Source organism: Danio rerio, chromosome 12, assembly GCF_049306965.1.
Source record: "Danio rerio strain Tuebingen ecotype United States chromosome 12, GRCz12tu, whole genome shotgun sequence".
Classification (NCBI taxonomy): Eukaryota; Metazoa; Chordata; class Actinopteri; order Cypriniformes; family Danionidae; genus Danio; species Danio rerio.
In genome coordinates, this window is record NC_133187.1 from 13,854,780 (window position 1) to 13,882,243 (window position 27,464).

At 35.2% G+C, this 27,464-nt stretch overlaps 1 protein-coding gene across 2 annotated transcripts; it reads left to right on the forward strand.

Moving 5' to 3' along the window:
* Positions 1–497: 497 nt before the first annotated feature.
* On the forward strand, positions 498–24,621 carry irf9 (interferon regulatory factor 9). 2 transcript variants are annotated; one of them, NM_205710.2, is made up of 10 exons: positions 498–578; positions 1,514–1,618; positions 2,484–2,606; positions 5,628–5,808; positions 10,363–10,502; positions 10,654–10,726; positions 10,822–10,881; positions 13,186–13,590; positions 21,030–21,142; positions 24,099–24,621. In NM_205710.2, exons 2-10 carry the CDS (start codon positions 1,562–1,564, stop codon positions 24,231–24,233), a joined length of 1,287 nt encoding a protein of 428 aa, NP_991273.2. In that variant the 5' UTR covers positions 498–578; positions 1,514–1,561; the 3' UTR covers positions 24,234–24,621. The 2 variants fall into 2 exon arrangements, with proteins under 2 accessions (NP_991273.2, XP_005156116.1); XM_005156059.5 differs by having other exon boundaries at positions 542–578; positions 1,562–1,618; positions 24,099–24,618.
* The last annotated feature ends 2,843 nt before the right edge of the window (positions 24,622–27,464 follow it).

Consider the following 27,464-nt stretch of genomic DNA (forward strand, 5'->3'; position numbering starts at 1 on the left):
AGCGGCGTTTTTTTTAAATGAATGAAACTGGCAGAAGGGAAACTGACAGAGTGAGGCACTAAAGTGGGTGTTGCTTTAAAAGTCCTTACGCATTAAGGCATTTAGACTTATTAACCAAAGAAAATATAAAATAATATTACTTAATAATATATCAATCTAATTAATTATATCAATATAAAGCCTACGTTCCAGTACTTTACGCATACGCAAAAACAACTGAAGGCTGCGGCACGACGTCACGTGGAACTGTAGACTTTTCTCATTGCTGTTGAAATCGATGTAGTCACAATCGTTTAAGACGGACGAGGAAAGTCAATTTAAAAAAGGATTTTACTCTACACGTTGTCAATGTTTGTATCCTATGCCTTGATCTGAATAAATGATATTGTATTAATGGCATAATAATAATAATTTGGCACTGTGAGCTGCCGAGCGCCCCTTCAAATCTGAGAGGCATTTAACTAGGCGTAAACAGCCTGGTTCGCTCCACTGCTTTTGCTTTCATTATTTTTTGTGCGATGGGCTGGATAAACTGTGATCTACAGAACGACTGATACTGCACAGGACCGACACTAAAGGTAATTAGAAACAATGTACATAATGTCTATTGTCTAAATGACCTTAATCTAAACTTAGAGTTGTCCATTAATCTCACGTACAGCATTAGAATGCAATTATTTGATGTAAATGTTTTTAAAAGAAAAAAGTTGAACAAACTAAATACCAGGTAACGTTATTTCATTTTCACGCATTGTTTTATACATGTAACTGTAGTAGCTCATATTGTTTACAGACATTCTGTGGTAACTTATTGCAGTTAGGTGTTTATAACTTAGTACCGCCGCTCCCTATAGTGCGCAGGCTTCTTAGGGCACTATAAAGTGGCAATTCTATCGGTGACTCTATTGATTTCCACAAATGAAAAAAAATAAATCGGTTTAAGTCGTAAACGCAGTTTAAAGGAAATGTGAATAGTATAGCTCTGACTGGTCAGTTTTAGATTTCTGGTAACACTTTACAATAAGGTTCATTAGTTAATGTATTTACTAACATGAACTAATCATGAACAACACATGTACAGCATTTATTTATCATAATTGAACATTTAATAATGCATTATTAACATCCAAGTCCATGCTTGTTGACATTAGTTAATGCACCATGAGTTAACATGAACTAACAATGAACAACTGTATTTTCATTAACTAATGTTAACTAGCATGAACAAATACCGTAGTAAATGTATTGTTCATTGTTTGTTCATGTTAGTAAATGCATTAATTAACATTAACTAATGAACCTTATTGTAAAGTGTGACCAGATTTCTTTATTGTTTTATAGATGCTGAAAGTATCAAAGATTAAAACTAATCCACATTCCAACTCGATCAGTTCTAAAATTGCTTTGACATATTGCAAAATTGGAACTCAAATGAATTAAAGTTCTTATTTTTAATAAACCATTATGAATTTGTGTAAATTAAACAAATACATGGTATTTTTTATTGTTACAGGTGTTACAATTATCGTAACTGGAGCTGTCATTGTATGATTCTTTTCAGATGGCATCTGGAAGGATACGCTCCACACGCCGTCTGCGTTCATGGATAGTAGAACAGGTGTGTAAGGAGTGTGCATAACAGATATGATTTCATAGAATCATGTGAATTACATAAGTTAGAAGGAAGAGCAGTTCATTTCTCAGACATTTAGGTTCAAACTGGCATGATAAATGTTTAATATCACCTTTAGCCTCCGTTTTAAAGCTACATGCCGCAAGTCTCCCATTCCGCCACCAGTGTTCTTTAGATGGTGACATGGTGACCCTGGGGGTCATTTGAGGATAGTCAACTGAACCTGTTAGCATGTTTAAGCTACCCGCATTATTTGTGATATGAGATGTACTCTGGTAGTAGCCATAAGATATAAATATTATATTTACAAATGGATGGACATAGTAAAAAACACTCATGTTAGTTGTTTAGTGGTGCTTAAAAGGAGCTCAAAGTGTGCCAAGAAAACATCTACCACACGTCCAGCATCAGCCTGAACTGCCTATACAAGGAAGGGATCAATGTTTTATGTAGTTTACATCAAATTTCGACCTTACATCTGCAGGCCAGGCAACATTTTTGAATCTACTATTGTTAAATTTTGGTTTCCTGTTTGTAGCTGATATAATTGGCACACAGTGTGGTCTTCTGCTTTTGTAGCCCATTTGTTGCAAGTTTTGGCGTGTTGTGCATATAGGGCTTTAGTTATTGTTTAAGATACAACTGATCATGTCAATCAAACACATACAAATTTCAACCTCTAATCCTTACGTCAGTAAATAGCACATTCTGAGAAGTAGTTTTAGATGTTTTTACTGGTTTAAACAGCAAAGTCATGCAATTAATTTCTCGCAAAGCTGTCTAATTCTGCTGTAGTTTGCTGTTGTTGAGTTAGATTTTTATTTTTCATTGTGTGTGCTGTGGGATGTAGGTGAATAGTGGGAAGTATCTCGGCCTGGTTTGGGACAACCCAGAGAAAACCATGTTTCGCATCCCATGGAAACATGCAGGAAAACAAGACTTTCGCAGTGAGGAAGATGCAGCTATTTTCAAGGTACAATGTGTTTTTATTTTCATTTCTCGTTTATCTTTGTTTCTGTCTTTATGGAATTCATGTTAGACAACAGTTAATTCTGGAGTTTCATTGGCTGTTTCTTTAATCCTGCAGTAGTTATATCTCTATAACGAGCGCATTCACCAATTAGTGCAATCAATTGCTCAGACTATGACTTTAAGTCAAGAAGTTTGTATTGAAGGCACAATATGTAAGTTTTTTTTTTTAATAAAATAGTGTTTTCATGATACTGGAATTTGATACCAGTCAGTAATGATATTTTAAACATGTCCATTTCCCGTTTACATTTGAGCGTGTTCTTAAACAGCGCTAATTTGCCATTGTGTTCACAAGCCCAACAGAAATGACTGTGATTGGCCGTGAGGGTCCTTAGATCACCAAGCTCACCACAGTGTAAACTATAGATACAGGGACACTGGAGCATTTCAAAGCCATGAAGATCAGTTGATTCATCATCGAATCGCTCATATGTCAGCTCATAAACAGACCAGCTGATCTTTGTGTTGTCTGTACCGCTTGCTTTCACTTTCAACAGATTATTAATTGGCCTAACGTTAACCGTGTGCGTGTGATCATTCTTTGATAATTACACACGGTATGTATTTCACCTGCTTTCTTTTGCTTACAGTTATTTTTATTGATTTGGTTCAATTAACATTTTTTCAATAACATTGCTTTAATGGGACATTAACTCCCCATTTATGTGTAGCTAACTGGTGATCTGAGAGACCTTTATCTAGGACAGATTACTGTGCATAGTTTTAGATACATGACAATAATTATTTTTTAAAAGTCAATTGTTTTTCTTTTTTTTTTATAATTTTTTTGTTAAATAAAAAGTACAGTATACAGATATATTCTGCTTGTTTTGACACAGCTAAGAAGTAATTATTGTTTGCTGTGGTCAGAGATAAATTAGGTAAATCCTTAATTTTGAGCTCTGAAAAGTCATGTGAAATAATTACTAATTGCAATATAACAATATGAAACCATGACCCATTTGCTCATGCTCACTGAGCAAGCTCATACACAAACACACAAAAAAGAACACAAAATCTAAATCAAGTAACAAAACAAAATTGTGGCTAGTGAAAATAGCACTAGTAGTTTTTAACATTGGAAAACCACCAGCCACAGTGGCTGGTGATCAAAAAAGTTAATGCCAAGCCCTGATCGTGACAACACTACAAAACACTAGAACAGTTATATATAGTATGGTGACTTATGTACTTGCAGTATCCCAAATTCTTTGAAGAATGTTCACATCCAGAGAATTAAGAAATTTTAACTAGTGACATGGACTGTGTGTCACATCATGCTAATTCCAGTTCTCGAGACTCCCTGCCCTACACATTTTGCATGTCTCTCCTATTTGATACAAAAGGATCAGTTCCTGGACCTCTGTGTTAACATGCTAATGATCCAAATCAGGTGTGTTAAGTATGGAAGACATACAATATGTGCAGGCCGAGGGGTTCTGAGGACTGGAATTGGTAACTACTTTTATAGAAAACAGGGAAGCACCAAAGAAGTTTTAATATGTTGCGCTTTTATTAGACTGCACAAAGCAGCATTATAAGAGAATCTTCAAACGTATTTAGTATTATTAAACAGCGCTGCTTCTTCCCCACATGATCATGAATGGAAGAATCAGAAACCAACTGTGTCATAATAAAAAACTGCTGCTTTTACACAGCATCACACTTCTCTCTCACCAGCAATTGCAGCAGTTGTCTCATTTTGCATAGATGGCTTGAGCCTTAGGAGTCGATCACACTGAACATACTTTTTGCAATAACAGGAGGCCTTTTTATAATGATTTACAAACGTCTGCGAGCATTTTGCACTCTGCTTATGCGTGCCTTTTAACTGCCTGCTGCGCCTCGCGTTTTTGCTGTTGCACGATGTGCACTCGCAGTTGAAAAAAGTCAACTCTGAGTGGAAAAAGCACTTTACGTCATTCACGTTTTTTCATTCTTCAATCAAATAAATCAGAGGTGGGGTTTCCATTGAGGCAAAGAGCATAGAATCACCAGGAGGCGACACTCTAGTGCAATTTGGGAAATAGCCACTAGATGGCGGGGCGGCCATTTTGGAATAAAAACTACAATAGAACAACAGCATATTATAAGTCTGTAAAATAAATTATTAAAAGTGCTGATGATTGTGATTGTAAGTCTTGTATCGTCGTTGTATCTCAGCTTTGATGCACTTTTTAAATAAATAAATAAATAAAAAACAAAGCATCTGCTTGGCATCGTGACAGCAATAAGATCCAATGGAAAGCTGATCGCTTTCACTCCAAAATGGCAGAATCCGGGGCTGTTGCTGGGCGCTGCTGTTGCAATGCAACGTTCTATAGAGTGTCGCCTCTTGATCAATCAAAGCTCTTTGGTTCAGGTGACTGCAGTGTTTGTGTTGTCAAGACAACTACGGAGACTTTTGAAGATGGAGGAGACACTTGTGGTTGCTGTTTTGAGTTATCTGGTGCTGTATGACTCACAAATCTAGAACTTCAAAATATAATTAAATATTAAAATTAAAATGATTAAATACCAATATCAACAGCAACACTCGTGCATAATACCCAGCTGATTCAGTCATTGCCTAGCAACATAAATGGCACACCACGCTACTTTTTTTGTCAACAAAAAAGGCAGTGTGGTGTGCCTCACGTTTTTAAAAATGAAAAAGCAAGTTTGGTGTGATCAGCTTCTTACTTTACTTCATGATAATAAGTTTTAAATACACTCAGTCACGTCATCATCAAACTATGCTTTTGTTTATTATGAACACGTGCCCTCTACTGGTAGAAATTACACACTGTGCTTTTAATAATCAAGTATCTCTTGAGTAATTACATACTAATGATTAATACATTATATTCATTACACATCATAATATTTATTTTTTAGATTAGAATTAATTTAGTACTTATACTTTAAGCACTCAATCTTTTTACTTTGAACTAAATAATAATTTAAACTTTTCCAATCATAGGCTTGGGCGGCGTTTAAAGGGAAGCTCATGGAAAATGGAAATTCGGACCCTGCGTCCTGGAAAACACGCCTTCGATGTGCCCTCAACAAAAGTCCAGAATTTAGTGAGGTCACAGAAAGGTCACAGCTGGATATTTCAGAACCCTACAAGGTGTATCGCCTTGTACCACCAGAAGAACAAGGTAGTCAACATGTGCTACACATTCTTTTGTTACATTAATAGTTTTTCTGAGTCATACTTTCAGGATGTTTCTCTTTCTTCTTCAGGCTCTTAATCTCTCTCACAAAATAATATAACACCTCAAAGTATGACTGGTCTAAAGGAACAGGATTCAAATGAATTGTTTTTCATCTGCTTGGTGTAGATAGTGCTCTTTAATGCCTGTATCTTTACATAAATACTTACAGATTTAATCAAAATGAAATTATTCCAAGAGAGATGCGGTAGCTAAGTGGTTAGCATGGTTGCAAGGTTGCTGGTTTTAGTCCTGCCTGGATCAGGAGGTGTTTGCATGTTTGCAGGAGGGCCAGATTAACGTAAGGGGCCCTTAATTGGCTGAGAAATGAATTTGGGCTGTGATGCGGGAAATGCCTCTTTTCATTATGCGTTCTCTCGTCGATAATGTGAAGTATCACATATAAAAGTTCACTGCTGTTCAAAAACTTACGCCGGTGCTAAACTGGGGCTCAGAGTAACTGTAGCCCAATCAGAATATTGAATAGCCCTTTTTTAGTCACACATAAGGGTGATCAGATGTCCCAATTTTCCCAGGACAGTCCCTTATTTCGGCACTACTGCGAGAACTGTCCAGTCAAAGGCAGGCTAACCAATCTCGTAGTGGAACAAAAAGTAAAATTTAAACAGTCTTTATCGAGACACTGGTACATGTAGTGACAGAAGCTGGGATAGGCAGAATCATACTGAATGGACTCACAACTGAATTGTTGTTTCGGCCGCGTGGCAGTTACAGCTGGAATCAAACACGCGAGCCCGCACAATCTTTCCATCACACAAAATAATTGAGATTGAGTGCAGGAACAAATCAAAGAGCCTACACAAGCAGTTATTACAATATCCATCGTTTGCTTTACAGTAAGTGCATCGTTAACTGAACCAGTTAGAAAGCAAACCTTTTATGAATGTTTACTTTGCCCCTTTTAATAAAACGCCAGTAATAATATGGAGCAATGAAATATTGCCACTGGCGTTCATCAGACATTGTATCTGATGCAATAAATAAATAAATACATGAAATAAAGATGCTAACCTTCTGTAACTCAGAAGACCACAATAAGCTATTTTGGAAATTTGAGGCATGGATATTAAAGAATTTATATCATTAGGCATTTATGGTCAGCTCAAGTTCTAAATAAGATTTTTAAAGGTAAACCCCTATTTAAAGTATTTATTATAAAGCACTAATTTAGGAAGTATTGCAAATGTTTTTTTGTTTTTTTTTTTGCTGAATTTTGCAGCCTGTTTTGAACTTTAAAGTTCATATTATGTCATTACTTAATTTTGTATACTTGCAAGCATATTGTAATAAAATTGAAAAAACACATAATAATCAAATATAAATCAAATGGTATAAAATAAAAAATTAATTAGTAAATTATTATTAATAATAATAATAACAATAATAATAACAACAAAAATGTACATGCACACACACACACACATACATCCTGTGGGTGCTTTGGTTTCCCCCTCAGTCCAAAGGCATACGATATAGGTTAATTAGCCATAGTGTGTGAATGGGACAGTGTTGTGCAGGGCATCCAATAGTTTATTCTGCTGTGGCCACCTCTGATAAAATAGGGAATAAGCTGAAGAAAGGTAAGTGAATAGGTCAGTGCAATCATTGTGGTATGTTTTAAATAGTTTAGGTAGGACTCAGCACCTAATTTAGCTGTAAGAGCACAATTATTTGTATAGATTTGAGCTATTTTCCAAGATAAATTGTAATGCAATTTAAGTAGATGATTAAATAAGTTAAAGTGTTGAATATTAAGTATTAAATATTTTTAGAAATAATTACATAATTGAGCAAATGAGAAAACATAATACTGCTGTGGCACCGTGTATATTGGTGATTTCATGTTTATTTGAATACTCCTATTCATGATACAAATCATTTCAAAGGAACTTTACCAAAAGAAACAATGCTTCTACTTTTAATTTTATAGTTGTGTGATTGTTTCCCAGTACTGCGTTGTGGCTAGAAGCGGATCCGCTTCGTAAAACATGTGCCAAAATAGTTTGTGGTTTATTCTACTGTGGCGACCCCTGACAAATAAGACAAAGGAAAATGAATGAATGAGCTTGTGGTTATCAGAGGTTAATATGTCAAAGTAAATACTGCAAAACTCAGTTCTGGCATACTACAATCATTTAAGTAATGACAGTATTCAAGCAAAATAAACACGATTACAGTCAAGATTACTTTCTGTAAGTTGTATAAGTTGGTTTAGGGTTGGCATTGTATGAGGTCCTCACAGCTTCTGTCATCATATTACATGTATCAGCTCATCTAAAATCATCACAAGAGGCTTGTTCCAAACTCGAGCTGCACAATCTCTAGTTACCTCATGGATATCCCGAGGTTGAAACAGAGTTGCATAAGAGAGTGTCACAGTATATTTTATGAGAAAGCATAGCTAAAAAGATATATTTTTAATCTTCATTTAAATCTAGAAATCGGTCTGAACTAGGGCTGCATGATACTGGGAAAATATGCAATATTGTTTTTGTTTTAAAAATGTATAATTTATTTATGTTATGATCACACTAATATAAACAAGTAATAGATTTTTTTGAGATATTTAATAAAAAAAATTAAAAAAAAGATGTCAAGGTGCAAACATTTTGGACCCTATCATACATCTGGCGCAATAAGACGCAAGATGTGTTTGGCATGATTTGTTGCTACTTTTAGGTCCAGCGTATCCCTAATCTTCACGTTTTGCACCACGTTGTTTAAATAGCAAATCCATTTGTGCCACTTTGTGGACTCATGGGTGTGCTGATCTAAAATAGAGGTGTGTTAAGGCGCATCGGTGCCACGTTGCTATTTTGTAGAACTGAAATAGGCCGTGCCATTGACCAACTAAAAGGTTTAAAGTCCAGCTCAGAGCATGTTAGTTAAGTGCCTATGTGGGTTCAGACACTTACACATTGCTTAATACACACAGGATGTACGGTAATACACAAATATCTTTACATATGAAAAAAAATTAAGGATTAAAATGTTACAAAAATTATTATTTTCTACATAAATATAAAAACCACTACCTCCATGCCTCATTTCAGGGACTTTTTTCAGTTTATTCATGACAATTTGCTTTTGTATAATGTTATTATTATTAGCAGTATTATTTATTATATGCGTATTTATATTTGTTTTAATAAAAACAAGTTTAGATTTGTCCACCTCTCTGGTTTTGGACATGACTGCGTCACTATATGGAGCGTAAAAAATATGATGTGTGTTTGGATATAACTCATTATTTTGACCAAACTTCGTTATTGTTCATTTATTTGTTTGCTGGAAATATAACCGAATTTAGAAATAGTTTAGAAACAAATTTTTGTACTTAACAACTGAAATTAAATATGTTGGCTCAAATTCAAAGTAAAGAGAAAGAGAAAGTAAAGAAACTGAATGGAGGAGGCTCATTCTTTATCCTCATGCTGCAGATGTTCAGTTTAACTGTTTTCTCCCTAGTGAAGTGTTCAGTTTTTTCACTTACAAAGTCTGCCATGTAAATAGCAAATGCGCCATGGCGCAATGCAACTGACTCTTATGGGGAATGGGAGATGAGACTCTTGATTGGTTTAATGCACGTTATGCTCAAAACACAAACATAACCCATTAAGAGAATAATCACAACCCTGTTAGACCATGTGCTTTAGACTTTGCGCCTAGTTCCTTAAAAATAGATCCCATCATATTCAAAATACCACAAATGACAGAACACCTTAGCGGAAATTCTGATTCTTATTGGCTTTTTTCTCTTGTCTCCCAACTGCCAGCAATTCTATTTAGTATTTATTTTCAGCTCTAGGTTCACCTAACAGCACCTCGGTGGGGATGAAGATAATAAATGCCCCATCTGATCATCTGGTCAGATTTATTTTTACAACCTATGCATGTAGTACATAAATGCTTGGCACATAAAATGTATTTCATTTATTACACTTCTTCACGATATGGATATTGCATATACTGTTATCGCTATAATGATTATTTTTTTAAATATATACTGTGCAGCCCTAGTCTGAACACATCAATTTGCACGTGTGCACAACTTTGAAGTTTTTTCAGTCAAGTGCTCATATATCCTTTAAATAAGATCAGATCAGAACAGGTTTAAAACACTCATTACAATCTGATTGAAATTTTATTTAGATTTAGCTCAGTCAGCTTGATAAAGGTGTTTACATGAAGACTTTTCTAACAGATTATTTATGCTTATTTGCAGAATATTAGGGAAGTATTATGCTTGGTGTGGACTGATGTAAATCTGTTAAAGGAAACCTCCACATTCTGAAACCATTAAAAATAGAAATTGTATATTTTATGCTGGTTTAAAACTCTGCTGGTTTTCTTGGCACCTCTGGTGCTTTAAAAATGTTAAATATGTCTTGTTTTATCCATTATGAAATGTTGAAATTAAGATGCCTGTGAGAACGGCAATAAGTATGTAAAACATTTTCTCTTTTCTTCTTACCATAGGAGTGGTTAAAGTTAAAAAAGAGAATGGTCAGAAATCAGTGAGAAACAGCAAGAGGAAACACAGCGAATCTGAGAATGAACAGGAGACTGAAGGCAAGAAGATCAAAGAGGAGATTGTTGCACCACAGGCCATCAACATGGTGAGGCATGCCTAACTTATGATGTAGTCATGCAAACCAGAAAAACTTACCCTGCGTATGCATAATTTGATCAAGATTGTGCATAAAGATAAATTTTGCACTCCACTGCTCAGTTTTTGCTGACTCTAATCTTCCTTTCTGATTTTCACAGAGTGCACAGGAAATCTTCATAAATACAGGAAGTGCAATAACAATTGAAACAGGGATGGAGAAGAGTGACAACAGTAATCATCTGATTTGATTCTATAAATTGTAACTGTTCTTTTGTGGTTAATGTTTAAATTAATGCAAAGTTTTATCATTGTTTGATTTTTCTTAGACACAGAAGATATCCAGTTAAACTTCACCATTGAAGCTGTACCTCTGGTCGAAAAGAGAGGTAATTCAAAAAATGATTGTTTTATTTTTTTATAACCCAGCAGACACAGAACGTAAACATGACGTCAGATTAACGTTGTACATTTTGGCTGGAAATGAAAATCGGTTGAAATCAGACCCCAACGTCAAACTGATGTCAATGTCCAATGTTGGACAGACGTTGGATTTTGTTCACTTTCCAACGCAACCTAAAAACAATCAAATATTAAGATCTAATGATGTTACCGATTGATGTTATGTGGACGTTACCACTAAGACGTCTATCAGACGATGGATTTTGGTTGCCATACCTGATAAATAAATGTCAGTATTTGACATCAATATGACGTTGGTTTAAGATGTTGGCTCGACGTTGGATTTTGGTCACTTTCCAATGCAACCTAAAACGATAAAATATCAACATCTAATGATGTTACAGATTAATGTTGTGTAGACGCTACCACTATGACATCTATCAGACAATAAATTTTGGCTGCCATACCTGATGAATAAATGTCAGTATTTGACGTCAATAATACGTTGGTTTAAGATGTTGGCTTGACGTTGGATTTTGGTCACTTTTCAACGCAATCTAAAACATTTAAATATAAACATCTAATAATGTTACAGCTTGATGTTGTGTGGACGTTACCAATATGACGTCTATCAGACATTGGATTTTGGTTGTCATACTTGACAAATAAATGTCAGTATTTGACGTCAATAAGACGTTGGTTTTGGATGTTCACTTGACGTTGGACTTTGGTCACTTTCCAACACAATTTAAAGTCAACCAAATATCAACGTAATTTGATGTCATTATTGAACATCAAAATAATGTGGTGCTTAGACACTGGCTAGACATTGAATTCTAGCCTAATATTATCATCTTATGATGATGTGTGCCTGCTGGGAACATACAGATAAAGTCAAACATTTACATACACCTTGTAAAATCTGCAAAGATATTTTGTTTACGTATAGCCCACAAGAGAAAATAGTTACATTTACATACACAAAAAATCTTTCTGTATTTTAGTGTACTTGAACTCTTTCCAAAGGACTACTTAGGGACTTTATATTACAGATTGTTCAAATCCTCACTGATGCTTCAAAGGGGTAAAAAAGTATGCATTAAGAGCTTGGGTGGAAACTTTTAATAACCCAAACAATATTGGGGACTTAAAAATATTTTTCTGAAGAACAATGGGCAGTTTAACTCTTAAAATGTCTTTTAATTAGTTAAATTTCAAATTCAAAATTTTAAATAAAAAACATAAAGCCTTTTAGGCAAGTCTTAATGTTTCTATGTCCATGAATGGCTACCCAATCTGGCCAACGCCCATCCAATCACTGTGATTCTCAATAAAGGTTTTAGCGAAAGTTTATTTATTAACTCTACATACCAACTCTGTTTATATTTCTATTTATATACATATTGTTTAATTATTTTCCTTACAATAGCATTTGTTTTAAATGTTTTTTGATGTTTTAAATGAGTGTTTAGAAAAACTCCTTGGAGTTTAGAATTGTGTAAGTCTGAAATTTCATTCATAATGGTCTTTTAAAGGTCTTAAACTATATATAAACAGAGCTATTATATTTAGACACATATGTACATTTGTAATTCGAATAGTTGGAAAAATGTATGAATAAAAAAATGGATATTTTTTCAATATTTTAACATATATGTTCCATGTATGTACATTTATGGCACTGTTTGGAAGCATTGAAAATGCATTTTTTTAGAAAATAATAATGAAATTATTATTGGGTTAAAATCAGAACCCAACGTCAGGCTGACTTCAATGACCAACGTCTAACCTAAAATCAACCAAATATCACTGTCTAATGTAGTTACAGCTTGACATTGAGTGGACGTTTTCACTATGACGTCTATCAGATGTTGGATTCTCTACAGAATGTTACGTTTACACACATCCAAAAACTACATGTAAATGCATCAGCTTTTTAAAGAATAATACTCACTACTCTCTACTCTTGAAGTCTTTTGAAATGTCTACTTTTTACCCATACTTTGAGTAATATTTACAACAGATACCTGTACTCTACTTGCACTACATTTTTAGGCAAGTAATAGTACTTTAACTTAAATATGATTAACTTTCCACCATTGTTAATTTTTCTTGTGGACTATAAGCAAATACAGTTTATTTAAAATAATGTCATGTCAGTAATAAATAATAACATGCCTTTTTTAGGATTCCTCTAATTTTGGTTAAATAACTAGCATTTTGTATGCAAATGTGTGACTTCAACTGTGTTTGTTGGCCAATAGTTTCATAAATCTTCTCTTCTTTGTCAGCACTGCACACTTTTCACATAACCGTGCACTACATTGGTCAGGAGGTTTTGCGGCAAGAAGTAATGAGAAACGATGTCCGGATCTCTTACCTACCTCGCTCACCTGTTCCTCCATCTCTACCATCTCTCAGTGGCTCCAACTTCCATCGAATCTTTCTCCCGGAACCTCCATCAGATATAAGCACAGACTCTAGTCTCGCCCCACGCTTGAATGCTCTTAAATCCCTGCTACCCTTCATGGAATGGGGAGTAGCGCTGACCTCCTTATCAGGAGGCATCTATGCCAAGCGCTTCTGCCAGGGACGGGTCTTCTGGAGAGGACCACATAGTTCCACCACAGGACCTTGTAAAATGGAAAGATCAGGCACGCCAACCCAGCTGTTTAACCGGGAGATATTTCAACAAGGTAAGTGTTTCACAAGCATCTACAGTATTTAGCTTTATAAAACCCAGGCTTAAAGGTTAATAAAAACATTTACAGAATACAGTTTTTTCATCTGGGGCCATATTCACGAATCATCTTGTTTGCTATATTTATAGAACACATTTAAAAACAACAGATGTTGACCAAAGTGCTTTACAACATGACCAACATACAAAATCTATACTTATATAGATTTATATAGATATATAACAAAATATGTAAAAAAAAAATTTAATTAATTAATTGCAATCAAAAAGCAAGAGACAGAAGGTGATTTTTTAAAATGAGACTTAAAAGCACCTGTTTAAAGGCAGACCATTCCACAGACGAGGGGCTGTGACAGAAAAAGTCTTGTCACCTTTTTATTTTAACCGTGATTTGGGAACAACTAGCTAAACTAGTTTTCCGACCTGATTTGCCTCAATGAAGTATGCTAGAGAAGAAGCTCAGCGATGTAAGTAGGTGCCAGACCATTCAAACCTGTAAAAAAACAAATAGCAATAACTTGCATTGAATCCTAAATTTGACTGGGAGCTAGTGAAGGGATGATAAAACCGGTGAGATACCACAACTTTTGTTTGTCCCAGTTAAAAGCCTAGCAGCTGCATTTTGAAGCAGCTGCAGGTGCACAATTGAAGCCTGCAAAACTCCTGAATGCAAAGAGTTCCAGTTGTTCAATCTGGACATAATAAAAACATTGATGATGGTTTCCAACTCCCAAAAAGACAGAAAAGGCTTCAACTTGGCTTCAATGTTCCTTAATTGATAGAAACCACTTCTGACGACTGAAATTATTTGATTGTCAAACTTTACCTCAGTGTCAAAAAAACTGTGGACCTTAGGCTTAAACAAACCAAATTGATTAACTGTGGAGTCACAGACACTCGGAGGGCCAGACACTAGCACTACAGTTTTGCCAAAGTGTTTCCCAAAGTGTTAGTCACATATATATATATATATATATATATATATATATATATATATATATATATATATATATATTTTTTTTTTTTTTTTTTTTTTAATTAAGCTACATCACAATTGTGTTTTTTAAATAGTTGTTTTTAAAGAAAAGTTATGCTGAAGTTTTGTCTGGCTTTTGACATTGTTTAAAATATTTGGCTAAAAATGTCTATTAACTTTTGGTGAGGCCAGTGAACAGTTTCGCAGGGCAAGTAAAAATCTGAACCATTGGCCCAATCAGACCAGTAGAAAGAATCCTTAGCGTTGAACCCTGTAAAATAGTTTTTAATATATGGGTGATATATATTGCATCATCAAAAATAATTGAGGTCATGTCCATGGGTTGTGTGATAAGTACATATTTTGATTATTATAGAGCCTAATTTTAAAATCATTTGACCATAATGAGCTTATAAAGTTATCACCTTAATTGTGGCTGCTTTCCCTTACAGTAAGAATTATGTTTTCAAATACATTTTTACATTTATTTGTAAATAAATGTTTAAAAATAGCAAAAACACAAATATTGATATAAGAAAATATTTTAAAATATATTAAAATGTTTAAAATATATATTTGATTCTCTCTATTTCCGGCTGGACCAGTTGCATGTTCTCCCTGTGTTAGCATGGGTTTTTCCTCCAGAGTCCAGATGCTCCAGTTTCCCCCACAGTCCAAAGACGTGGTATAGGTGAATTGAATAAACTAAATTGGCCGTAGTAAATGATTGTGTATTGATGTTTCCCAGAACTGGGTTGCAGCTGGAAGGGCATCCGCTGTATAAAACATATGCTGGATAAGTTGAGGACTCATTCTGCTTTGGCCACCCCAATGAATAAAGGGACTAAGCCAAAGGAAATTGAATGAAAGAATATTCTCTATAAGAACATACATATAATTGTAACATTGGATGAAAGAAACTCTTTATTTAATGTCTAACATTCTAAAAGCAAAGAACATACTTTTTAGAATCTGATTCTTTTCTTAGTGTGTATTTCAAATCTTTATTTTAATGTGACTTGAAACCTTTGTTTGAATATGGCCACATAATATTGCACTCTCTCCTCCCCTCCCAATCAGACAACAATGTGTCTGAAGTTAGTAAACATGCTGACATCATCCATTGCAACCAGGTCAACCCCACCCGTAGACTTTGCCTCAGCTTCAGGTTTATGAATAGGTTTTCAAAGAAAACTAGCTCAAATTTTTTTTTTTACTGATATTTATGAAAACTCTTATTAGTAAGATAAAATGATTTATGAATACTGGCACTGGTTTGTCTGACAACACATAAGATTCTGGTAGAAACTTATTTAATCCATATGATTGTTTGAAACATTCTTGACAAGGCACTGTTTTTCTTTGTGTGTGTGGTTCCTAATGTGTACTTATAGTTTTAGCAGTATTTATGCATTGCATTTCTATTACCAACCAATAAAACGGCCTTTAATTTGAACTTAATTTGTGTTATGTCAATGTCCACCTGCTTGTGAGACATTTCTATTATATTACAACCTTGTGCTGAAACTTGCTGCATAACCATACCTGCTATATAGTGCGCCATAAACGTCCTTATGTACACACTCCATCATTTATTTACACCACTCAAACGTTTCTTCCTACTGCATTGAAGAGAACTCTTGTTGTTCTGCCAGTCATCATGACTCTTTTAGTTCTTTGCATAATAATAAGAGGATGATGTGCTATATTTATAAACATTCAACAAAACAAAACACATACAGTGCATCTGGAAATTGTTCATAGTGCTTCACTTTTTCCACATTTGTTTATGTTACAGCCTTATTCCAAAATGGATTAAATTCATTTATTTTGAAAATTTATTAAAAATAAAAAAAAACTGAAAAATCACATGTACAGAAGTATAAAGCTTTATGTAAAGCTTTAAATTGAGCTCAGGTACATTCTGTTTCCACTGATCATTCTTGAGATGTTTCAGCAGCTTTATCGGAGTTCACCTGTGGTCAATTCAGTTGATTGGACATGATTTAAAAAGGCATATACCTGTCTATATAAGGTCCCAGGGTTGATAGTGCATGTCAAAGCACAAAGGCTGGGGAAGGTTACAGAAACATTTCTGCTGCTCTGAAAGTTCCAATGAGCACAGTAGCCTCCATCATCCATAAGTGGAAGATGTTTGGAACCACCAGGACTCTTCCTAGAGCTGGCCGGCCATCTAAGCTGAGTGATTGGGGGGAAAAGGACCTTAGAATAACCCGGTGGTCACACTGTCTGAGCTCTAGCATTCTTCTGTAGAGAGAGGAGAACCTAACAGAAGGACAACCATCTGTGCAGCAATCCACCAATCAGGCCTGTATGGTAAAGTGGCCAAACAGAAGCCTGAATTTCCGATAAGGCATCTAAAGGAAAGAAACTAAATTCTCTGGTCTGATGAGACTAAAATTGAACTCTTTGGAGTGAATGCCAGGCGTTACGTTTGGAGAAAACCAAACACCGCTCATCACCAGGGTAATCCTATCCGTACAGTGAAGCATGGTGGTGGCAGCATCATGCTGTGGGGATATTTTTCAACAGCAGGGACGGGAAAACTAGTCAGAATAAAGGGGAAAGATGAATGCAGCAATGTACAGAGACATCGTGAATGAAAACCTACTGAGACTGGGGCGACGGTTCATGTTCCAGCAGGACAATGACCCAAAGCACACCACCAAAATATCAATGGAGTGGCTTCACAACAACTGTCAATGTCCTTGAGTGGCCCAGCCAGAGCCCAGACCCAAATCCTATAGAACATCTATGGAGAGATCTGAAAATGGCTTTACACTGTCGCTTCCCATCCAACCTGATAGAGCTTAAGAGGTGCTGGAAAGAGGAATAGGCAAAAATTCTCAAAGACAGGTGTGCCAAGTTTGTGGCATCATATTCAAAAAGACTTTGGGCTGTAATTGCTGCCAAAGGTGCATCAACAAATTATTGAACAAAGGCTGTGAATACTTATGTACATGTGATTTTTCAGTTTATATATATATATATATATATATATATATATATATATATATATATATATATATATATATATATATAAATTTGCAACAATTTCTAAAAATCTTTTTTCACATTGTCATTATGGGGTTTGTGTGTAGAAGTTTGAGAAAATAAATGATTTTAATCTATTTTGGAATAAGGCTGTAACATAAAAGTATGTGGAAAAAGTGCAGCGCTATGAATACTTTCCGGATGCACTGTACAATTAAAGGCTTAGTTCACCCAAAAATGAAAATTCTGTTGATTACTTCTTTAATTTATTAATTTATTCATCTTCAGAACCCAAATTATGATATTTTAGATGAAAACCAAAGCCACACTCATCCTCCATAGAATAAATCCCAAGATGTTAAAAATACAGAAAATGGACCAAATTTAGAACTTCAATGGTTTAACTGTAATCATATGAAGCTCCAAGAACACTTTTGTGCATCATATAAACACTAAAAATGACTTTGTTCAACAATGTCTTCTCTTTCTAGTCAGGTCGTCAGGGTGCATGTTAACTACATGTAATACAACAAATTACCATGTGTGTCAGCAGCTCAACACACAAGCATTGCATTGCCCATAGTAAATACACAGCCTAGATGAAGATGGAAGACATAGCAGACAAAGTCGTTTCTACTGTTTTAATAATAATAATAATTCCTTACATTTACAGGGTGATTCAAAAAGAATACCACAACTTTGAAAATCTGTATTAAATCAAAGAAATGTGATGGAACCTTAATTAATGTGTAGAGTACTTAAAGTTTTTTTTCAGTACAAAACAAGTTCATAGATGTTCAATATAAGCCTCTCCAGACACTCAAGTGACATCAATCCGATACTCAAACTTGTTCCACAATCTGTGTAGTATCTCGGGCGTAACAGTTTGAATAGCTGCAGTTATTTCCTTTTTTAGTTCCTCAATGTAAAACATCAGAGCTTCCTTAAACTGATGACAGAAAGAGTTAAACTCTCTTTTTTTTTTTTTTTTTTTGCAGTTCTTTATTTTTAAAGTTGAGGTATTATTTTTGTATCACCCTGTATATAGTGCTTTTGTCAACACTCAAAGTAATTTTACACATTTTTGGGTGGGAATCCCCTTTATCCACCACCAGTGTGCAGCATTCACCTAAAGCACCAGACCGCACACCACACGCCAGCTGATTGGTGGAGAGGAAACAGAACGATGAAGCTAATTATGATATGGGGATGGTTAGGAGATAGACAGAGTGGGCAAATTTGGCTAGGATGCCAGGGTTAAACCCTTACTCTTTTTCAAAAAACAGCCCTTATGATTTTTAACAACCACAGAGTTTAACCTCAGTTTAACATGTCATCATTGAGCAGTATAGAGTCACCATCAATATACTGGGGCATTAGGACCTACAAAGACTGCAGGTGAGTGCCCCCTGTTGGCCTCACTAACACCACTTCTGGCAGCATGTCTCCCATGTCTCCTATTCAGATACTGACCAGGCACAGCCCTACTTAGCTTCAGTGGGTGACCATGTGAGAGCTAGCTGCCATTGCACAAAAGTTTTCTTGGAGTTTTGTATGATAACAGTTGAACTACGGTCAGAATGGAGTGTACTTCTATTCTGTGCTTTACACTTCTCAGGACAGTTGCTGTCTATCGAGGGTCAGAGATCTCGCTGATGCAATCTAAAATATCTTCTTTGAATTTGTTTTGATTGATTTTCAAGTATACACGTTCACAAACCCCACAGCCCTTACCCAAAGTAGAACATACGTTTTCTAGCTGTCAATTACTTGAGTTATTATTTACTTGAGCTCAGCATAATTTAGTGCATCCCATTTTGAAAGTGAATATTTTTTTATCCATTTGTCAGTGAATATAGGCAGTGTATTTTGGTGTATTTAAATAAAACAGATTAATTAAACATATGTATTTATTAAAATAATATTTTAGTCACCAAACATATTTAGAAATTGAAAAATAATACAATTAAATTCAAGCAAAATATTGCAAAAAATTACAACCTATAAAATTTCAATTAAATTTAAAATTTACTTTTTTTTTTTTTTTGCTTCTCTTGATATTTTCACTTTTTAAAATTTGTATTTAATACAACATATAAATTTGGCTGTACTCATTTTGGACTGTTATTGTAAGTTATTTTGTTAGATTTGGCTTCCGTACTGACTAATCTAATGTGTATGCGCAAATATAATATTGTATAGCTTTCTACTAAAAATATGAATTTAAAAGATATAATTGTGAGGAGTGTACTTATATATGCTGAGCACTGTATAAATACACATAGACACTTTCCAACAGTGAAAAAGCAAAAAATTCTAGTAATAATAAATATATACAAATACAGAAAAAAGGATAAATAAAGTAAATAAAAAATAAATTTATTAGTAGGACATTACTTACTATGGTCAACATAATCAGTAAAAGGGTGCCATATCTTATAAAATTGTTTTTTGGATCCTCTTAAAAAATATCTAATCATTTCAAGGTAAAGACAAGCCATCATCTCTCATCTTTTGAATATAGATGGGTGGGAGGGGATCTTTTTATTTGAGCAGAATTGCTCTGCGTGCTAGTAAAGAAGACAAGACAAGTCCTCTGGAGCAACTCCAAATAATGCCACAAATGAACCTGGCTCTAATCTATATTGAAGAACCACAGAAAGACTGTCAAATATTAATCTAGAGTTGAAGATTTTAGATGTAAAAGCCTCTAAATGCCGTGTGCAATGTTCTTCTAAAATGAACAATTTTCCCGGTTATCTTTGATTTTGTTATTTCACTATAACATATTATTACCATAAATGTTAAAACTAAACTGGCAACACTGCCCAAGAAATGTCACTCCAATTATTTTTAATCAGGAAAATTGTAACAATCAATATGATAAATGAAGCCCTGCCTTCTGGTACAGGAGCCAATCATCCATTGCTATAGACTGACTATACTCCGAAGGAGGGGCTAAGACCAGAGGCGATTTTCTGCAAATTTTGTGTGATCCAGACGTTTAGAAATGATACTAAAGAAAGAGTTGTTTAATTTTATTCGTGATTCCTAATATGAAATTCAATTATAAGCTTGGCAAGCAGTTTTGGAGAATTTCATGTTTCCCCATTCAAATCGAATGCCCAAGCATACTGCCCTAGAGGCCTTTCAAAGATGGCTGCCGAGTGAAATGACTTGTCTGGGCCTGGTTAAATGTGCTCATTTTAGAAAAACAATTCAGACAAAACAAAGTTCCTTGATTATTTCACCAGTTGGAAACATTTCCCAGCCATGTTGTGTTTGCATTGTGTGGACATTGGTGAAAAATTAGGAAGTATTAATAAGCAGTAATGTTAGCAATATTGTCAGCAACATTAGCATTGTTAGCAAGACCTGTGACTTAAAACTAGAAGCTTCTTTGTATAATACCAAATTTCTCTTCCTCTTTTTTTTCCTCTCAGAGTTGGAATGTTTCCGCAATGGAGGAAAACAACCTCAAAGTGAGATCATTCTTTGTTTTGGAGAGGAGCTCTTGGAGGGAGATAACATCTCTGATAAACACATCATCATTAAGGTAAATGCGTAATTGATGTACATATATAGATCATTACTACATTTGTCATTTAAGTTAAAGGGCACCAATGATGAAAATTATCTTTTGTAAGTGTGTTTGGACAGAACTGTGTGTAGTATGGTGTGTCCACTGTCATATTAGGGTGAGAAAAAGACAATAAGTCTCTTTTTTTTTATTTCCTGATGATAAATAGGATCCAAATCCAAATCACTTCCCATTTTGAGGCCCACCACAACGTTACGTGGAAGGGCAGTTTCCTCACGCACTGAATTGATTGACAGCCGCATATTAACATGTCTTCAAAGTAACACGTATAAACATATCAACAAGGACAGAATGTGCACAAAGCAACTGGGATTGAGAGATCTGTTCAGCCTGCCGAGATCATCAATCATCTTCAAATGTGATCAAGAATGAGTTTTACAAGTTTAAAACGTTTTCAAAACAGTGCATGTTTGTAATGATTACAGCAATTTTACCATCTTTATCACCACAGCCGCGTGTCAGTACAATTATAAAAGAAAACGCTTCAATCCCAGTTTGTGGGAGTTAAGTCAGGTTTATTTTGTACATTAAAATGACGGATATCCATACAGCAGTGGATATTAACGTGTATCCTGTCACATTTGCCATGTGAAAACAGTGCAAAGTTAAACGCATACACTGTGTGTATGTGCGTGTGAACTTTGTAATGACATTGTGTGTGACTCATCGTTGCGACCCCACAACAAATACAACAAATAATCATTGGGAAAGTTCTTACTGTAGTATTTCTCACAAACGTTTGTGAGATATGCTTCCCTCATGTCTGTCACTGTGCTGTCTATCTGATGCAGCCGAGGCGGAGATTAAGGCACACTCTGACCGGTACGTGGGAACAGTGGGCAGGGAGATCTAGCATTAAAGGCACAGGCAACAAAAACAGCTCCAATTTGTTTAAAGCAGAAAATCCAATATTCTGAAAGGTATTATAGATAATCTGATGGGTGTTTTAAGCTGAAACTTTACAGGCACATTCTGGGGACACAAAAGACTCATCTTAAATCTAGAAAAAGGGGTAAAAAATGTGCCCTTTAATGTTTAAACTGCTATCTTAAATTTGAAGAATTTAAAGAGTAGGTTTAAAAAAAGTGTACTTTCAAACACAAATGATGTTTTGCTCATTGTCTATGCTCCTTGATATAATATAGAGAATACTGATTGATCAACTAAACAAGTTTAAACAACATTGTGATTTGTGACCAATTACTATATAAATATGTAAATAGGATAATTAATAAGACAGTTAACCCAGAAATTAAAATTTACTGAAAAGTAAAGTGTCTAAAAGTCTAAAGTGCATGGCGCAAAAGAATTAAGTGCATGTCCGAATCGCTCTGCACCCTGGTGCATGGTCTAACAGGGTTGTGCTTATTTTTTTATGAGTTGTTGGTGTGTTTTGAGCATAACAGGCATTAAACCAATCAGGATCTCATATCCTATTCCCTTTAAAAGTCAGTTGCGTTGCGCCATGGTGCATTTGCTATTTACATGGCAGACTTTTTAAGTGGAAAAACTAAACACTTTACTACCGAGAAAACAGTTAAACAGACCATCTGCAGCGCGAGGATAAAGAATAAGCCTCCTACATTCTGCCTCTTTATTTTTTCTTTCTCTTGACTTTTAACCACAAAGATTTGTTTAAAACTATATCTTAATTCAATTTTAATTTCCAGCAAACGAACGTTTGGTCAGGGTTATACCCAAACATGCCCACATTTTTAAAAATATTTTAATCCTTTAATTTTTTTCATATGTAAAGATATTTGCGTATTGCTGTACATGCTGCGTGTATTAAGCAGTGTGTACGTGTTTAAGGCATACAACTAACACACTCAATTGCGCAGTCCATTTTAGTTCTTCGAAATAGCAACGCACCAACAATGCGCCTTAACACACCTTTCTAGACCACCACATCCATAAGTGGTGCCAATGGATTTGCTATCTAAAAAGCGTGGAGCAAAATGGGAAAATTGTGCTGGTCTCAAAATAGAAACACATCAGGCCAAACACGTCTTGCACTTTATTGAGCCGCCCGGGTGTACGATAGGACCAGAAGCTGTAGGGGTGTCCCAATTCTCTTTACCTTGAAGGAGTAGGGCTTAGGGGAATGGTTCGATAACCCTTGAAACTGAGATTTTCAGGACCACACTCGAAACCAAGTGCTAAGAAAATTTTCCAGAATACATCATCTTGAGCGGCAAAATGGCTGCACTCAGAAGTCAGGAGATGCACAAATTAGTTTCATAGTAGTTTCAAAATATTTCAAATTTTGCTATCTATAATCCCTAATAACTCCAGTATAGTAGTACCACAACATACTTTCACATCTGTCACTTGATGACACTCGAATACCCTGTCAGAAAAGTCTAGTGGCTGGGAATGAGCTTTTTACAGTGTCTGCTATAATATTAATGTTGTTTTCATATGATGAATAAGGCCTTGATGTAAATACAGTGTACAGTTAGGAGCTTATTGCCACATTATGTCATTATGATAACATGATATCGTTGCCTTCTGTGATTTCCTAAAGATAAATTCTAAAAGAAATCACGCAACTAGAATAATTACAGCAGTCGCTGTCTTCAATCGCTCATGAAGTAAGAGCTCACAATGACATATGATGACCTGTGCAGGTGTAGTAATGCTGTCCCATTTCTTAGGCGTAAAACTAATAGCCCTTACCCTTCACAATGTTTCAAGGCCCCAGGAAAGGGGTACAGGTAAGAAATAGAATAGAGATTGGGCCTTTGAAGAAAGCTGAAAACCTGTAACCCTTGACTTTATGGAGGAATATCTTATTTTGTGTTCAACATTGCTACGTTTAAATATTTAGACTAAAAAATGGAATGAATGTTTAGCTTGGGCCAAATTTAAGGTAAAACTGAAAGAAAATGTCATTATTTGCTTCTTCCAGATATCTCTCCCTTGGGCTGAGGCGCAGATAGAAGAGGTCAAGGCCTTCAGAGAGTCCATTGCAATTCTCAAAAGTCTGGCCAGCCAGTCTCCTACAGGGGAAGTGACACTGAATTTTGTTGAAGTATCGGAATAACCAGTAACAAACTTCTGAGAAAACACTCACTGCATTCTTGACATTATGGATCAAAATCACAAGCAAAATGACTTGAGACAACTAAAAGTAACATTGTCCAGTGGTAGTGAGTGTAAATGCTACATTTATTAGCTGCTTCAACTACTATATAAATATATAATCCTATCGCACTATTTATAAGTAGTTCAAAATGTTATTAGTCAGTGTAAGATTGTGTTTCACTATTTGTAATTTGTAGCACTGTACAAATCTTGTGCTTTAAGAGATTTAATCGCATTAAATGCATTAATAACAATGTACACAATTTACTACAAATGGACTGTTACGTTAAACGGTACAATTTCATCCAACGCTAATGTATCAATAAATATATCACTCGGCTAAATCCAAGTGCTTTTTTTGTGGATTGCCTAAATTTTATAATTTTTTTTTTTATAATTTTTTTTGCAGCGCTACTCTGAGCTCCTCCCAGGTGACAGAGCTCCTCACCCTGCCTATAAGGTTGCGCCCTGCCAACCTGCGAAGTAAACTCATTTTGTCCGTTTGTATGCGAGATCTTGTCCTTTCGATCATGACCCAAAGCTCATGATTATAGGTGAGAGTAGGAACGTAGATTGACCGGTAAATCGAGAGGTTTGCCTTTCGGCTCAGCTCCTTTTTTAACACAATGGAACGGTACATCAACTGCATTACTGCTGCCCCTGCACCAATCCATCTGTCTATATCACATTCTATCCTTCCCTCTCTCATGAACAAAACCCCAAGATACCTGAACTCCTCCACCTGGGGTAAGGACTTTCCTCCAACCTGGAGATGGCAAAACACCTTTTTCCGGTGGAGCCATGGCCTCGGACTTGGAGGTGCTGATTCTCATCCCAACTGGGTCACACTTAGCAGCAAACCGCCCCAGTGCATGCTAAAGGTTCATGTTCGATAAAGCCAACATAACAACAACTTTTGCGAATAACAGATGAAATCCTGTGGTCCCCAAACCAAACCCCCTCCAGCCCAAGGCTGCGCTTTGAAATTCTGTCCATGAAAACTATGAACAGAATTGGTGACAAAGGGTAGCCCTGCTGGAGTCCAACATGCACTGGAAACATGTTGCCGGCAATGCACTGTTCATACAGGGTCGAGACACCCCTTAACAAAGCACCTCTGACCCCATACTCCCACAGCACTCTCCACAGAATGCCACAAGAATGTCCTCTCACGAGGTTTGTAATGTAGTAGGCAGAACAAATATCTTGATACCTCAAGGCATCCACTCTGCAGATCTCTTGCACACTCCCATACTGAACGTAACCCCAAATCATGATTTTTCCTTCACCAAACTTGACTGATTTCTGTGAGAATTTTGGGTCCATACAGAATCCAATAGGTCTTCTTCAGTATTTGTGATGATTGGTACGGTATTGGTAAAAAAAAAACAAAGACTTTCTGCCACTTTTTAAATTGATCAACTTGAAGTCAAGTTGTTATTTGTTGCTCTTACAACAGGAATCGACGACAAGACTTTTGTCAGGTAGTGTATATTGTTTTTTTTTTTGTTTTTTCTGCCTTTAAAGAGTATGGCAGGTGAAGTCCACAAATAGATCCTCAAAGTTTGCCAGGCGAGTCTTATTATGTCTAATTATGATCACCCACTTAAGTGTAGTGTAACAATTTTGGAAGGGAAAAACTGAAAAGCAGATCCATGTGCAATAGCTTCATAATATTTCCAAAGAGGACAGCCACAAGGAAGTTAAAGCAGAACAAATAACACAGTCCTCACTGGGCACCAAATGCCTCAACGTCTCAAATACCTTGGGACCTACAGTTGAAATCAGATTTATTAGACCCTCTTTGAATTTTTTCCTTTTTAAAAATTTCCAAAATGATGCTTAACAGAGCATGGACAATTTCACAATATATCTGATAATATCTTTTTTCTTTAGAAAGTCTTATTTGTTTTATTTCAGCTTGAATAAAAGCAGTTTTGATTTTTTAAACACCATTTTAAGGTCAAAATTATTAGCCCCTTTAAGCTATATTTTTTCGATAGTTTACAGAACAAACCATCGTTATACAATAACTTGCCTAATCACCCTCACCTGGCAAGTTAACCTAAACAACCTAGTTAAGCCTTTATATGTCACGTTGAGCTGTATACAAGTGTCTTGAAAAATATCTAGTAAAATAGTATGTACTGTCATTATGGCAAAGATAAAATAAATTAGTTATTAGAGATGAGTTATTAAAACTATTATGTTTAGAAATGTGTTGAAAAAAATCTCTTCATTAAACAAAAATTAGATACAAAAATAAACAGGGGGGTTAATAATTCTGACTTCAACTGAACATGTAGGTCTGGACGTGGACAACATAATGGCAGGAGGTTCTGACACAGCGGCCATGATGGCTGAGGAGTCTGGCATGTTGGCCATATTGGGATGGTAGCCATTACAGAAATAGGCTTCTGCCAGTATTAAATCTTAATGGAATGTATAATCATGATATTGCACCAAGCTGCAAAAAAAGATTGTTTTAACAGCTATAATAACCAAACTTTACTTAATTTTTTACTTAATTTAAAAATAACCAAACTTTAAGTCTTAATAATAAATGTTGGTAAATGCTTTATTGTATTTATATAAAAGTTCATATATAAATACAATATTTATATTAGTAGTTAAGTTTGTTTAATGAAACTTTTATTATTTAATTTTAATGCGTTATTAGACATTTGTTAAGAAATGATTAATAAATGCTTTTGCAGGTGCTATTATATTGTTGACTTCAGTTAAATTAACTGAGGTTAACAAATGGAGCCTTATAAGTGTACAATGAAATATAACATGTATAAATAGTCAGACTTCTCAATATCGTATGACATTGATGATTACGTAAGTTTTAATGTTTTAAAATAAATTTCCTATTAAGTTGTTTGTTATTTTGTGCTGTGATGAACAACCACTTTTAATACAGCAATCTGAATATTCTTTAAAGGCACTACACACAACAAAAGATTAAGTATTATTCACTGTATTTTGACGTGCCTACAATATCAATATTGAATTCTGATGTCTAAAAAGGACAAGATTCAGTAGTGGAACCATGACTAGAAAAAACTCTGGAGTTACAGTCATAACAGGAAGATAAAAGGATCCACAGCACGTCTGAAGTACTTAGAAATAGGTCCTACCAGTATTTTACTTGGCTTTAACCACCCTAGACCTACAGTGCTTAGAT

Bases quoted from the DNA above. Each gene is read 5' to 3' on its own strand.
- irf9 (NM_205710.2), top strand. From the start codon at position 1,562: ATGGCATCTGGAAGGATACGCTCCACACGCCGTCTGCGTTCATGGATA. The intron at 10,503-10,653 runs GTGAGGCATGCC...TGATTTTCACAG, and splicing joins CACCACAGGCCATCAACATG to AGTGCACAGGAAATCTTCAT. The intron at 10,882-13,185 runs GTAATTCAAAAA...CTTCTTTGTCAG, and splicing joins ACCTCTGGTCGAAAAGAGAG to CACTGCACACTTTTCACATA.